The sequence below is a fragment of the Sus scrofa genome, chromosome X, assembly GCF_054392235.1.
Source record: "Sus scrofa isolate SSC_HxYL_T2T_F1_AM1 chromosome X, Sscrofa_HxYL_maternal_Yorkshire_Landrace_v2.0, whole genome shotgun sequence".
Classification (NCBI taxonomy): domain Eukaryota; kingdom Metazoa; phylum Chordata; class Mammalia; order Artiodactyla; family Suidae; genus Sus; species Sus scrofa.
Window position 1 is genome coordinate 92,217,572 of NC_139401.1, and position 16,151 is coordinate 92,233,722.

At 48.6% G+C, this 16,151-nt stretch overlaps 1 protein-coding gene across 3 annotated transcripts in view; it reads right to left on the reverse strand.

Annotated features, from left to right (window-relative positions):
• The window catches only part of PCDH19 (protocadherin 19), a 120,562-nt gene extending 108,161 nt beyond the window's left edge, over positions 1 to 12,401 (reverse strand). For 2 of the 3 annotated variants that reach the window (XM_021079756.2, XM_021079758.2), the window contains exons 1-2: positions 9,755 to 12,401; positions 5,895 to 6,222 (exon numbers count right to left, since the gene is read on the reverse strand). In XM_021079756.2, coding sequence (XP_020935415.1) covers positions 5,895 to 6,222; positions 9,755 to 11,901 — 2,475 coding nt within the window. In that variant the 5' untranslated portion in view covers positions 11,902 to 12,401. Of the gene's footprint in view, positions 1 to 5,894; positions 6,223 to 6,868; positions 7,041 to 9,754 lie in introns of those variants that run through there. The other variant, XM_085007398.1, reaches the window with a different exon arrangement.
• Positions 12,402 to 16,151: the final 3,750 nt, after the last annotated feature.

The window sequence follows — 16,151 nt, forward strand, 5'->3', positions numbered from 1 at the left end:
ATTCCAAAGCCTCTAAGCCCTCTATGGAAAATGTCCTGCCTCCCATACCCTAGGGAGAGAAATCTCAGGATCATTAGCAAGCACTCTGGCTGAGCTCAACTTTAGTGAAGGTGTATGGGGAGAGAGGTGATCTCTAAGGTAACCAGTTAATTGCCAATAAGGAATTATAATAATAAATTAGCAAATACTAATGTAAACTAACTCAGTTCTGCAGCAGTTGCATGGAGACGACAGAGGAACAGTTTATTCTGGAACACATCTTGCAAGCGGATCCCCACTGGGAAACGCGCTACCTAGGCTAGATGTGAAACTGGGCAGGAAAATGTAATGTAGGGTGGTCCTCGAGTGTCTCTCAGTAAAAGTGGAGCCTTTGATTTTGTTTTTAAAGAAAGCTTGAGTAAGCCTTGAAAAGATGTGGGCTGTGTTGTTTTCCATTGTTTCCTTCTGCAGCCTGAGGGATACTTTTGACCCTTAGGGATAAGACTTACATGGTTCCAAGACCCTGTTGTAACAAGGGAAGTAAAAGGAAAAATGCACACTGAAGGGTTTGTTGGTTTGTTTTAATTGGAGGTGGTGATCTGTGTCATTAACTTGCCATCCAAACCAGCCTCATTGTACCTATTAATTGTCTAATGACTTCTGAATCTGACATCTAATAGGTTTCTGGCTGCTCTTCTAGCTCCTTAGCTCAGAGTTTTCACTCAAATCATTGCAAATCCCTAACTTTAAAACTCTTTTGAGGGACCAAAGCATGCTGAGCTATTTCTTTCTTATTTTCTTCAAAGCCTAACTGATGTTTTAGTTTCATTATTTGCACTCAGATAACGTGCATTAAGAGTTTTGGTAAGATAATTGGAAGCATTCAAGTTTGGTCTGCCACATACATCCTTGTCCTGCAAAGCCTTCCACTGCTCCTACACTGCTACTTATGAAACTGCTGTGTGAGTGACCAGAGAAGAGCATACACATACCCTCAGGATGTCTCACATCAAAGATGCCAGTTTGCTAGTGAATGGAGGAAAAATAAAAGAGTGAGAACTCAAGATGGAGTTTGAAACCAAAATCGCAATCCCTATTCACCTATGACTAGAAATCTGGGAGCTCTTGCCCCTTGTCACTCCCTTAGAGCTGTCAGCTCTGAAACATTCAATATTAAAAAACTAAACTTTGTAAATGCCTCAACAGAGACTGGGTGTTTGGCCATTTTATCCCCCCTGAAGGCAAGAAGAGGTCCCACCCAAGTCTCCATTACCAGCAGAAGAAACGAATTGTATTTTCCTTCTCCAACAGTGACCACAGCCTGGGTGTCAAAAAGGGTAGGAGTTCCCGTCGTGGCGCAGTGGTTAACGAATCCGACTAGGAACCATGAGGTTGCGGGTTCGATCCCTGCCCTATGCTCAGTGGGTTAACGATCCGGCGTTGCCGTGAGCTGTGGTGTAGGTTGCAGACGCGGCTCGGATCCCGCGTTGCTGTGGCTCTGGCATAGGCCGGTGGCTACAGCTCCGATTCAACCCCTCGCCTGGGAACCTCCATATGCCGCAGGAGCGGCCCAAGAAATAGCAACAACAACAACAAAAAAAAAAAGACAAAAGACAAAAAAAAAAAAAAAAAAAAAAAAAAAAAAAAAAAAAAAAAAAAAAAAAAAAGGGTAATGCAGGAATGCCGATGTACAAAGGACTAATACCGATGCACCCAGTAGGCATGCCTCCATTCCATAAGATTGGAAGAAAAAATATTAGCCATACTGAGGAGCCTCAAAAAAAAAAAAAACTGGAATAATTTTAGAAAAATCTTAGCAAACTGACAAAACTACTATCTCTCTCTTTTCCATTCTCTATTTTTTTCAACCTCCTTTCCTCTCTCTTCACTCTCTTCCCACCCCTAACACCCACATGCGTGTGCACACACACACACACACTCATATGTATTAATTTACATATACTCTAAGTTTATGGACTAAATAAACCAAGATGCCAAGGAAAGCAAATCTCACCCTTCAATTTAAAATACTTGAGATACCCAACATCACTAATTCTACAAGTCTTGTGTAAACAGCAAAAGCATCCTCCATGTTCCTGCCTCAAATTTGTATACAAAACCACAAAATCCACACAGCTGATTTCCTGACCAACATCAGAGGGCAGGTAAATGATTATCAAGAATTCCAGGCAAGATGGTCTCTGTAATTCTAAAGGCTGAGTTCCAGTTCTCTAGACCAATGCTCCCTTCCCTTTACCTTGACCTTCCTACCTGCATTTAAAGTCACGTTCCCTTCAGTTCCGAAAGCCAAGAATGTTCAGATGTGTCTAGGTCTGCACACTGATGCAAAAGTTACTCTCACATCAGCACCAAACCTTGAGAGCTCAACAGTAAATCTATGTATAAATGATGGCAGGGCTGCCAAGAAGGAGGTGTAGGAGTGCAGGAGGCTGCAAAGTGACTCATGATTAGAAACTTTTTTGTGTTGCTTACAGGGAAATCATGTGGCTGATCTTAGCATCCCAACTAGACTATGATCTCTGAAGGCAGATGCTACATCTTATATTCATCTGGGATCCCCATGGTACCTGCCACACAGCTGAGCACATGGTAGACACTCAAACAATGCTTGCTGATCTGATCTAACGCATGGTGATAAACTTCAAAGTTTGATGGAGTTCTGTGAGGTAAGCAGTTCTGACTCCTCTGTAATCCTATGGCCCAGTAAACCCTGCAACTGACTCCGCAGCTAATGAAAGGAGAGAGTTTGTCACAAGGTAGCCTAGCAGAGGAACATAATGTGTCATGACCTTTGGTCCCAGTCTGGCAAGTAAGAATATAACATGTGCTCAGGAAAGAGATATTCCCCTGAATTGAAATGACCTGTTTACTTGACTCTCTCCCTATAGCTCCCTGGGGTCAAGGATCAAGTGTTTTATTTCTGTATCCTCAGCAAGTTGTACAGTGCCTGGCATCTTCTAAGTATGCCATAGATGCTCCTAGGCTGAGTTAGTGAACAAATAAAAGAATGGTTTAATGAAAGAATATAGAGAAAAATATACATGCCTTAACAAGATTTAATACAGAAATTTCCACAGAATCTAAGATTTATCACATTGTAGCACTTATCATTTCGTGCTATAATTACTTAATAAATGTTGGTTTCTTGGATGGATTAATTACCTAATCAGAAAAGTATAAAGAAAAGGTAAGAAATATATTAGGATATTACTGTACTAGTAATGGAGAATATCCCATTGTTCCTGATAGTAGCATTTATCATTCCACACTGCAAATCACCTATTTCCTAATCTGCTTCTTTAGAATGTGCATTCCTTGAGATTAGAGAACACCTTTTTCATTTCTCTAACACCAGAGCCTAAAGAAGAGCCTTGCAAAGAATAGATACTCAACAGTATTAGTTGAATGTATGAATCAATCATCCTTGTGCTTTTAGACATTTCACTGTAAGCATCGTGCCTAGTCCACATTCAGGGGATTCTGGTATGGGAAAAGAAGGAAAAAGTATCATGTTCCCCATGCAGGACTTTGTGACAGATGTAGGGTAAATGACTTGACTTGTTCTCTGCCATGAGTGGGTCTCTTCCCTTTTTGAATGGGTTTATCAATTGAACTCTCCAGGACTGCATATTAGACATACACACTGTTCCTAAAATATGCTGTGCTGTCTTGACCCAGACTAGCCCTACCTAGACATGAGATCTGTGTGATTTTGTTAAATAGAGAGAGCATCTGGCTTTGTGAGTCAGAAATAGGATCAGAATTCAGACTTCCATTGGCTTTTCTAAATAACTGAAGCAATACTTTGTTTCATTCTGCCCATGGGAGAATCTTAGAAAGAACACCAAGATCTTAGGTGAACCATGCCAACACAGTCATGTATCTCCTGCCCTCTCCAAGCATCCCTTAGACACTAGGGCTTACTTTTTTCTAGTGCCTTGAATCGACTGCATAAAAATCACTAAGCCCTCAAGATTCAGTGCTTCTGTCCACCTCAAGCAACAGCAGGCAGCACCTGAACCCACACTTTGGCATTTTTCACTTTCGTTGTTTAAGAGTCCAGTATGAGTGCTCTAACCACACCACTTTGTAGGTATTATCTATACAGAACCAGCCTAAATTCCTCTTCGGTTGTAAGTGCCTAGGGAGTCACACTCAGGTGTGCAGGCTATGACAACAGCATTCTCCAATTATTGTCTAATGAGGAGATCTATCATTCAGGGGCCACCTATGTGTCACACCCCTTACATTACATGTCATATTGTTCCTTGGACCAATCTTGCATGATAGATGTGCCCATTGTATATGAAGAAACAGAAATTCAGAGGGATTCTATAGCAAGACGTGTCCCCCAGATGCAAAATCTCAGTCTATCTGATTCCACTACATAGCACTACCTCTCCTCTCCATTGCTAAACTCTTGGTAGTCCACAAGTAGTCCTGCAAAAAGTCTAGGATCTAGTTCCTAGTAGTATTCACTGATATTCATAATTATAACTGAGCCAACCCAACTTAATACTGGGTTTTCCATAAATCCTTCTTTACAGATTTATAGAGTGACACTATTGTTGTTTCTGTTGCTGGAAGAAGATCATCAGCTTTTCATTCAAATCACTGCTTTTTTCTTCCACTAATTCCAATGAGAAATATTTTTCCGGAACTAGGAGGAGCAGTCAATGAAAGTGGTCCTAAAACCCTTTGCCCTATGAAATTGATACAAAGACTATGAGGCTATTTTATCTGCATCCCAGCCCAGGTATGGCAGGCTGAATTACTTCTCAGGCTGGAAAGTGTCCCTGAAACAGCACTCGCCAGAATTATAGAGCCCTGTAATCTAGTCCTCTCTGCTGTGTGAGTCTGAACAAGTCCCTTAGTGTGTCTGGACCTCCATTTCATCATCTACTGAAGGGCAATCTATAAAAATACCTGCCTGTAAGGATCAAAGGAGACAACGGTTGTCAAGTGCTCTCCGAGTATACAGTACTCCTTTCATTAGTGGCCCGGAAGAGGGCATATGCCTCCCAGTGCATCAAATTTCCAACCAAAGAGGGACTTAAGCAAGTCAAAGAAAAATGAAATTAACTCAAGAACTGTTATTTATAGCCTTTTACCCAGCCACCAACCCGCCATCATCCACCTTATTACCCTACCACCCTGAAATATTTCAATACCCAGCAAACACCAGACCACATAGTGTCTTTATTTAAAAAAAAAAAAAATGCTTCCATTTGAAAACATTCATTCCCAATAAAGAGAAACAGCTAACTCAAATGCATGGTTAATTCCCGAAATTTCCATATTAGTGACAGTTTCAACCTCCTCATTTGTCAAATGTCACCATAAGAACTACTGAAAAACGGTCAAGTTTTTTTTATGTTTTTGTTTGCCTTCCTTTAACTAGCCCATCCATATTCTCAGCAAAGGATGTATATGACCAAATAAAAAGCAAAAGGGGGTGCTTCAGGAAGCTGAATCACTCTCACACTAGGAAACTGGCCCCCAAGCATCCTAGGGTTCATCCATATTTAAGACTACTTGTTGATTCTCACTAAGACACTTCAACTGGAATAGGAGTACCACAGGCTGGCAAGCATGTGTATTTACAACAGGTGGAGCAAATTCATACTATGCCAGAATACCATACGGGTATTTCAAAAGCTTGGACCTTAGGCTCCCACTCCCAACATCCACGCCTACAAAGGCCCAATATGTTGAGTTACCCTTTGTCCCAAGATGCGCTGGTAGCAAAACCCTGACTGTGCAAATGGGTTTGGTCAGAGAGGTTCTCCCCACCCCTGTCAGGCAATGTACCACCATAGAGGATGATGGGGTTCAGTAAGCAGCCTGGGAAAGAGGTCTGGAAGGACCCCACAGAGCCATTTAGCTGCACTCACCTCGGGCAGAGGCACGCCGTTGATGATCAGGTCTGGCTGCTGGGGGCCCTGGCTGTTGAAAGAGTGATGATAGATGTGGTTGGCGCTGGCATTGCGGGTATTCTGGTTCTCCACATTCAGGAAAGTGCTCTCAGAGCGGCGGCAGCCCAGAGGAAGGGTCTGCTGGTGGTAGTCGAAATAGTTGAGGGATGAGGTCAGGGAGGAGCAACTGACAACGTTCATCTTGTCTGTCTCCTCCACCTCCCGGGGTACCAGGCGGATGTCATTCTTACTGATTTTTTTCTTCTTGCTTGATTTCTTTTGGTGCCCATAGGAGTACTCAGCGATTCTACGTGACAGAAAAGGCAGCATGTATCGCTAACGCCCTCCCAAACCATGCATCGATTAATAAACATTAAGCACCCCAGAGGGTTGCACCCCATCTCCGCTCCAGCTTCTTATTCTGGTGCATTACATCATCGAGTTTCTCCCTGTGCTTTTTACATATGAAAACAAGCTGAAGGCTATAAAGTTTTTTATATTACACATAGTAACCTCCCACTCCCCCCCTTAAAAAAAGGCTTCTACACTTTGGATTTGGAATTTTTCACTGTAAGTGACCATTTAACAAGGGTGTGGAATGGGGAAAGTTGAGCCTATGGGAGAGAAAGCATGGAAATGCTCAAATCTGGAGCTTTCGTGGAACCCAAAGGAATTCCTGGGTGAAATAAGAAGCAAGTCCTAATTTAATAGAAGTGATAGAAAGAAATAAAAAACAATCCCCTTTCCATTTCCTGCAGGCAATTGCCAAGTGGTGAACACCCTCACTCAAGTTCCTTGATGATGGACCTGATCAGCTTTGAACTGCAATAGATCAGACCCCATCCTTTACCAAATCCTCAGTTCCTTGCCTCCACCCCTCCTCCCCCTGCCCTATTCCTGCTCCCTTCAACTCCCCACCCCACCCCCACCTCTCAAGAAATCTGATAGCCAAACCCATTTGAATGAGGGGAAAAGCCTTTTTACCTCTTTCCCCTCAGGCTCACTTTCTCCTCAGCCTTTTTGTCTTGCTCCTCGCTAATGGGAGAAACCGAGATGCAATGCAGACACTTGCTGTTTTGTCCTTTTATAAAACAGCGGAGGGGACAAGTGATGGTTAAACAATTACTGCAAAGGAATTTAAAGGTTAGTGCATTCAGCATCCTTCTCCATTCAGGTGTACCTACAAGCAGCTGTGCTGCAACTGGAACATAAAGAGCTCAATTTAATTAACACTGACACAGACCCAGCAATGTGTACCAAAGACACCAAGCATTAAGAGACTTGTCAAAAGAAATACATTTAAATGCAGCCAGATTCTCAAGGTCATTTATTACTTTGCACATAATGATTCGGCTTATTGTTTGGAAATTCAATTTCTGAGCAATAATCAGCAAAACAATAGGGTTAATAAATAATACAGGTTGATCTTTAAAGGGGAAAACCTGTGCCTGTATTCTCACTCCACAAAGCTAATTTTCTGAATACAAAAAGGGAGCAGATCATCTCGCAAGTCTCATAAATGAATGCATTCCAGGAAGAGGCTCTGCAGAGGCTGAGAACAAACCTCTGCCTAATACAGGGAAAGACAAGCTCTAGAACTTTAGGTTTCTAAAAAGTCTGAGCAGACAGGGAGATTGCCTATCTCGGGAGGCACATTCTTGCTGGATCCCTGGGATCTTCCTAGTGCTGAGCAGGTGCGTTCCCCTCACCCCTCCCCTCTGTGCTCTCTTGAAGACTTGCAGTGGTGGCAAGCTGATGCTACCTTGGCTCGGGAGCAAAATTCCAGAGAGCCCAGGACTGGGGTTGATTTTTCTTTTCAAATCTATTTAGAATCAATGGGAAGTTCTAATCATTTTGTTTATCCATGATGGGTAAGTTTGGCAATGCCCCGTCCAATGATTCAGCTGAGGCTTTCATTGCGCAGCCCTTTCTGTATTGACCAATTATTTAATTAAAGTGTACTTCATTAATCCCAAACCAGCACAGGAAACAGAGCTCTTTGCAAAACACACATATGAGTAAAGTTGGAGAGCACTGAGATTTGCTTTTTTTTTTTTCCCAATTCAAACGCTCTTCTCCCTGTTTAATGATCTCCCTGGCAAGCTCTCAGAAAGTGCCTCTCACTTCTAGTCATATATCACCAAGAGGTGGCAAAGCTTTCAATATCTTTATTTCAAGCTGATTTCTTTTTCATCAAGCAAAGGGTCTTTACGCATTTACTTTATGCTGAGGAAATGGCTTTAAAAAGAATCCCCTCTATCATTATCTCCATGTAAATAAAATTTTATAGACCCCTGCATTTCTCTCCTATAAAAATCGCCACTGGCAGTCACCGGTTTCAAAGGTAAGAGCAATATTAATTTCCATTTCTCCCATCTGAAATGACTCGGAGCTGAAGGAAAGAAAGTCATGGCCATTTCACTAGTAACAGGATTAAAGCATTTATGAGGCATTGCAGCTGCTCTTTTATGGCACCTGATTGATATTCATGTGTGGTTAGCATTTGTCTACTAACTTGTGTAACGCAGAGAATAGTAAAAGGGAAACAATAATTGCATGGCTGTTACATATTCAGGGGGCTCTGATTCACAGAAGTGTGCATTTCAGTTGGTGTCAAATACAACTCGGACCTACAGAAATATATTTTGACTGATTAACATGCGAGCACAGATGGCACAAAAGACACACTGGATGTGTAGGTGTGTTGAAAGCACACACACACCTTGGGAAGAAATAGCAGCATCATTCATTTTCAGCAAACTAAAGAAACAACTTTTTTTTTCAACCGTTTCGATGAGACACTGATGGAAACAAAATTACATGTATCATCCTAAATTGGATATTGGATTCTAGAAATACTTAGACGTATTTGTTCTATCCAATTTTAAGGGCTTGCTTCAGCAAGACCCTCCAAGTGCTTATTGGGAAATCTTTTTTTAAAAAATTACTACATGTCATTCCAGTTTCCACACTTCTATGTTGCCCCCCTTCTCTCTCCCTCCCTCCCTCACCTCTCTCAGGAACCCACACATCCTGCACACATTTCAAGGGAAACTGTAACATAGTGACATCCACTGGTAGGGATCGGCTCTTAGTGCCACAGCAGAGTCCCGCATTAGAGGAAAACACCACCAACTCCAGAAGATTGCTACATTTAGTGAAACATCTAGATGCAAAAAGTCACGTCCTTTATTGGGATGCCTGATCTTCACCCCAGCAACCAGACATTCAAAAACATATAGATAACTGGTAGAATTTCACGTCACATAGCCAGATGCTTGGAGACTGGATACAAAACAAGCCAAGAACACACACACACACAACCACTAATCACCTACTTCCCCACACACTCTTGTTCTCTCTTCTCCAACTCTGTTTGCTACCTTAGACTCCCACTCACAAGCTCTCTTCAGAGTTTCTTTTCACAACAGGACAGGGAAACAGCCAGCACTCAATTTCCTTTCAAAATCTGTCCCCAAAACACTGCAGCCCCCAAATAAAGTTATGGCTCTCTCCCTCTCCCTCCCCCCCCCATAAATTTTTTTCTGCGGTAGCTTCGTGGAAACAGCTGTGCAAACTTTAAAATGATAATTGCTTTTCTACTCATCATTATGTGACAGAATCCATTCAAACGGTAAATGACTGTCTTCCAGCAAATCGTCAGATCAAAAGAATTGATCAATTTGGGCTGCCACAAACTTTCTCCTCCCAACCCACCCCCCAAAAGAAGCACTGTAAGTAAGGTGCATGCGTTTAAATAGGAAACAAAAACACTGGGATTTTCTCACAGAGACACCTTATTCACCCAAGTCAAAGAAAGAAAGAAAAGTTGGCTCTACCTGCAGTTGTAGGTCCGGATCTCTTTGTTGTCTCTCTTGCACTTGATCGCCACGAAGATCATAGTGACAAAGAGGATGCCGGCAATGGAGCCCAGGGCTATAATGAAAATCAGGGACAAGTTCACCGAGCCCATCGACTCTTGGGCATCGAGAGCAGGGGACAGGTAGATTAAGACAAGCGCAGAGGCGGAGAGAGACGTCTTGCCGTGGTCGTGGGCCACCACAATAAGTTCGTAGGAAGCCTTAGAGCTCTCGCTGAAGGTGCGAGTGGTTCTGACCTCGCCATTGACCTGGTCTATTTCAAAGAAGCCGCGATCGCCCTCCGTCATGTCATAGGTGACCCGGCCGTTCTCACCCTCATCGTAGTCGTCTGCTTTGACAACGGTCACCAGGTAGCCTATGCCGGAGTTGCGGGGGATGTAGACCTCCGCGGTGCCATTTATCAGGGGTGGGGCGGTGATGACTGGGGTATTGTCATTGACGTCGAGGATGATGACCCGTACGGTAGCATTGCTCTGCAGCGAGGGCAGACCGCCGTCCTTGGCCAGCACTTTGAATTCAAATGCCTTGGTCTGCTCGTGGTTGAAGGATCGCAGCGCATAGATATCGCCCGAGTTGGGGTTGATGGAGACATAGGTGAAGACAGGCATGTCGCGCACCTGCGATGGCACGATCTGGTAGGAAACACTACCATTGAGACCCAGGTCGGGGTCTCGGGCCGACACAGAGAGCAGATAGGCACCGGGCGTGTTGTTCTCCTGCACAATGACCTGGTAGTAGGGCTTGGAGAAGTGCGGGTGGTTGTCGTTCTCGTCGGTGATGCGAACGGTAAAGGACTTGGCACTTTGCAGCATGGGCACGCCGCCGTCGCGCGCCTGGATCGTGAGGTTGTACTGGTCGTGCTGCTCGCGGTCCAGCCGTCCGTCCACCAGGATAGTGGAGAAGCTCTCGTACTCCTGAAGCCGAAAGGGCACATTGCCAAGCAAACGGCACTGTACGCGCCCATTGAGGCCGGAGTCCCGATCAGACACCCGCACAAGTGCAATCACGTAGCCCGGGGGGGCGCTCTCGCTCACCTCCACCAGCTCGCTGTTAACGGACAGCAGGTTGATGACAGGGGGGTTGTCATTGGTGTCCAGAACGCTGACAGTGACCTTGCAGTGTGCTGGGATGGAGTTGGGCCCCAAGTCCTTAGCCTGCACGTCCAGTTCGTACACGTGGCCCTCTTCATAGTCTAGGGCACCGGTGACCGTGACCAGGCCGCTGTGCGGGTCAATTTGGAAGAGCTCTCGAGTGCGATCATTGACGTAGCCGTAGAAGGAGTAGACTACCTGGCCATTGGTGCCTTCGTCTGGGTCGCTGGCGTTGAGACGGATGACGGGCGTGTTGGGAGGTGAGTTCTCTGGTACGCTCACGGAATAGGTGGACTCTCCAAACACCGGATTGTTGTCATTGGAATCGGTCACCTTGATGCTGAGGCCAACAGTGCCCAGGTGAGGCGGGTCGCCGCCATCGAGCGCAGTGATGCGGAAGCTATAGTGTGACTGCGTCTCTCGGTCCAGACTCTTCTCCACCACGAGTTCTGCAAAACGTGAGCCATCGCCGCGCGTCTTGATCTCCAGGCCGAATAGCTCGTTAGGCGTGAGCTCGTACGTCTGCACACCGAAGCTGCCCGAGTCTGGGTCATAGGCGCTGTCCAGGGGAATGCGTGTGCCTGGGCTGGCCGCCTCCGAGATCTCCAGCTCAATCTGTGCCGCCGGGAAGCTGGGCGCATTGTCATTCAGGTCCTTGATCTCCACCTTAATCACGCAGATCTCCATTGAGCTGGACATGACCTCGAGTGAGATGATGCACTTGGGGCTCTGGCGGCACAGCAGGTCACGGTCTATCTTCTGCTTGGTGACTAACAGGCCCGAGCTGGGGTTGATGTCCACCAGGTGCGGAGCCGAGTTGGACACCACACGGAAGGCAGAGGCCTGCCGTGGGTCCAGTGCGAAGCCCGCCTCTCGCGCGTCCTTGGCCACGTTGGCGATCACCGTCCCAGCGCGCTGCTCCTCTTCTACCGAGTACTTGAGGTTAATGAGGGCTGCCGCCTGAGTCCACAATACAGCCAGCAGCAGGAGCACCGGCAGCAGGAGTGACTCCATGGCTGCGCGGGGCTCTGCCTGGCCTCGCCTCTCCACACCCCTCCGAGGTCGACGCCGCCGGCGCTCCAGCTTCCCGCCGACTCGGGCCGCCTGTTGCGCACGCCCAAGGGCCCCGGAGGCCGCGGGAGGAGTCCCGCCCAGGGCGGCCCGGCGGCGCGGGGGGGACACCCGCGCCGGCTCCAATGTTGAGGTTGCGACGGACCCAGCGGGGGCTCGCGGGGGGCCCGGGGGCTCCGGGGGGCCGAGGGAGCACCGCGCGGCCCCGAGCCCCCTCCCTCCAGCCCGGCTACTCAGTTTTCCCCCTTCAAAGTTAGCCGGGCGCGACTGGCCGCAGCGGCGCAGGGCTGCTGGTGGGACGACGTCTGAGCGGCCGAGTCGACGAGCTGCTAAGTCTGGACCGCACTGGGAGCGAAATCGGGGTATGCAGTAGCGGTACAGCCTCTCAGGCACTCCCCGGCCCGCCGCGGCGCAGCGGCGTTGGGGCTGGCGAGAGCGTTGTCGGTGCACCTGGCATGCGCAAGGACCTCCCCCCAGTGCTCCTGGCTCACTGCGGAGAGAGGACCCGCCTGGAACGCGCCCTCCGGGGTCCGGGGGGGCCACGCTGGCCTTTTCGAGGCCTACCGGGGAGAAAAGGGAAACGCAAGAGGGAGTTTGAGTTGCTGTCAAGCGCCGCAGCCGCCCGACTATCTGGCTGAGCAGGATGGCAGTCCCCCAGCCGGCAGAGGAAGGGGGAGGGGAGAGAGGCTGCGGAGAGGAGAGGGCGCTCCCTTGCACTGTGGTTGGCTTCGGAAAGCTTGAGGGGCGCGTCTGTCCCGGATCCGAGGTGGGCACGGAATCACCCCCACAGAGCAGTTGGACTGCGGGCGTTTGCGTCTCGGAAATCAAAGTTATCAGCGCCTCCCGAGTCTCCACGTCAAGTTTGTGAAAACCGGGCGATGGCAATTTGTCTAAGAAAATAAAAGTCCCAGCCTTTCCAATGGCCTGGGGGGGGGGGGAGTGGGGAGGAGGGGAGAGGAAGCGACAACAGTACCGGCCAGGAGAGGCGGGGCCGCCGCCGTGGGTACCGGGGGCTTCTCCTCCTCCCTCTGTCTGGGCTGGGGTGTCGCTCCGAGGGCCGCCGCCGCCGCCGCCGCCGCCGCCGCCGCCGCCGCCGCCGCCGCCGCCGCCGCCGCGGGAGGAAGCCCTCCTAGCTCAGTCGCATGTCGCTGGGGTCCGCCTCAGCAGCTGCCGCGGTCGACGGTTCCGTCGCCGCCAAAGTTTACTTGCGAGAGCTTCTTGATTCCATCTTCCTGGAGAGGCGCTGGCCGCACTGCGTTGGGCTTATTCCCTCCCCGGCGCTCGCGCACTCGCGAGGTCGGTCTCGCGCTCTCGGTCTTGGGCTGTGTGTGAATGTGTGAGAGAAAAGAAGAGCGAGTGTGTGGTGTGGGGAATATGAGTGGGGAGTGTGAGCGAGCAGGGATGGGAGGTTTCTGATCTCCGATGAATCTGCTCAGCCAGAATGTTGAGGAGCGCAACGCGCCAAGGGCCCGTGCCAGGTTAGGCACGCGGGTGCCAGTTCCCCCCAAGCAAGCCGGGCATGGTGCGCGGGAGCCGTGCTGCCGTCTGTGCCCGCTCGGCTGTCTCCCCACTGCGCTCCCGGCGGCCGCTACTGCTGCTGCTGCTCCTCCCGATGCCGCAAACTACTGGCCGTGGAGTCTGGAGAGAGCCGGAGAGAGCCCGAGCTGCCGAGCCCGGCTACGCCAGGCGCTGGCCAATCAGCGCACGACTCAGCGGGCTCCGGGCTTGGGGCGGGGCCAATGCTCTGGGTGGGGGGCGGGGCGGGGCGGGGCGAGTCAGAAACTTACACACTGGCGGGACTGAGAGGTACCGCGACCCGCGGAGCCAAGGCAAGAGTCTGGGGAGGCCTGTTGGGCAGGCCAAGAAGAGGCAAGAAGGCAGGGTGGAGCAGGGAGAGAGGCGTGCTGGCGCTACTGCTGAGCCTCCCCAGGAACTACGCGTCTCTCTTGTTTGTAGAGAATGCAGGAAAGATGAGGATTTGATTCGGCGTGTTTATCTCTCTCACATATCTTCATATATTGAATATAATATTCGTATTCATATTTTCTCTCTCCCCCGCCCTCCTCTCTCTTTGTCTCTTCGCCCTGGGTTTGTCTGTCAGTTTGTCTGTCTTTCTCTGTTCTCCTTCTCTGGTACTGGAAGGAAAAAAAGGGAAGATAGCGCCCCAGAGGTGGTCATTCATCCAGTTCTTGGCCGGTGACTCTTCACTTCAGCTGAGAACCGCTGCAGCCATCCTCCCGGGACCGTCACCTCCATCACTCCTTCCTGGGCAGACACAGCGCTGTGCCCCCCACCCCCCGCCCCCCGCCAGCCAAGCAGAGCCCCCTGCCCGGTTCGGTTCACTCTTGTCTGTTGCTTGTTAATCACATGGGATCTGTGGCGCAGGGACAGAGTCTCCGAGAGGGCTGGACACATTTCGATGCCCCTCACCCCACCCCATAGGAGAATTTAGCTCCCTATAAATAAACTGTACGTTTAAGAAGTGCTGGTGGAGCAGATGCCGCCGCACCACGCCGCGCCAAGCCGGGAGAGCCCCAAGCCCAGCGGAAGCTGCGGGGCTGGCGCACATTCCACGTAGGTCTCCGGCAGCTGGAGCCGGCGCGGGTGCGCTGGGCGCCCCAGCCGTCCTGTGGAGCCTAGGTCCCAGGGGGCTGCCAGCTTCGCTCGGGCGATAGTAGAGGCGGCGGCGGCGTGTGCCAGTGCTGAGAAGCGGGAGGCCAGCGTGGCTGAGGCTATCAAACTCAGCTTGCCTTCAGGACTGAAGGCGCCCTGGGGAAAGAGGAGAACTCCTCCCCGCCCAATTCTGGGTCTCTTAATTAAGGTCACTGGCGGGAAGAATCAAAAGCACTTCACTGAACACGTTGGGATTTTTGTTACTTTCTTTTTTCATCATCGATTGGGGTTGAAGGGGACTGATTTCCGAATTCACGATTCTTGGAAGAGTGAGTGGTCTCGGATATTTGGGAGTGTTGGGTGAGCAAACTCATAATTAGCCCAGCAACATTGGCTGGAGCCTGTGTGCGTAAAATGAGAGTCACTTTTGCCCTTAAAAAAAAAAAATTAAACCAGAAAAGGGGAAAGGCATATTTGAACACGTTATATATAGGCTTTCTCAAAACTGCCATCTTCTTGCAAAGACCGACCCAACTGCTTTTTAAAAAGATTTATCCTTCCTGAGAGGAGCTAGTATAGCAGCCTTTACCTTGGCAGAGGGAAGAATACAGCTTTCTCCTACAAAAAGGAATTATTTCGGGAGTGAGGTTTCACCCCCTTGAACCTGCATCTGAGACTAAAGGGAGGGCGCCGGGAGCCTGATCCGCTTTCCACGTGGGGTCGTTTCACTCTTTCTGGATGCTATTCAGCCCAGAACATTAGGGAGAAAATCGAAGCATCTGCAATGAGCATCATTTAATTTGGTCATTTAGAGGTGCGAGTGGACAGCAGAGTGGCGGCTCGAGGGAGCTGCGTGGCCCGCCCGGTTGTCTGCAGACCCTGCTGGAGGAGGGTGACAACATGGCAGGCAACGCGGATTCACCTCACGGGCTCTGCAAAGAGAAGGACTCCATTTGATTTATCACAGTTATTTACCTTTGATGTCAGCGAGTGGGAATGAAGTGCATCTTGGTCTAATTAAAAAGGCCTAAAAAGGCATTTGAAATGGGTTTGCTATCTGATCACGGGATGTGAGTTGGGCGTTTGGCAGCTTTCTAAAATATTGCTTGGACTATTTAAACAGAACAATTAGCAGCATGCTAAAATGTTTGCATGCTATGCTTAGAAGCTTTTAGCTATAAACTTTAAGGCGATCTGTTCCCCTTTAAGTTAAAAAAGGATGATGCTGCTTCCTTGTGGCGAAGGCTGTCAGGAACCCGCTGATCAATAAAAGTAAACTGGCGCCTCCACGGCTTGATTGAGTCTGAGAAGTAGTCTCAGCCATTAACAATCCCCCAGGTAATGAGAAATGGAAGATTTATTCAGGTAAAATGATTAACATTGCCGTGGCATCTGAAAAGATGTACACAACACGATAAGAGGGCTAAGGACCTCTTCCTTGGGGAGTGCTAATAGAATGTCTATATTCTGCTGTCTTTTAAAGATAAATAGAAGTCAGTTCATGTACAATGTCATTACCTTTGTAATTGCAATCACATTGTAAAGATACATCCTGCATTTGCAAAGACAAATGCTCTTCC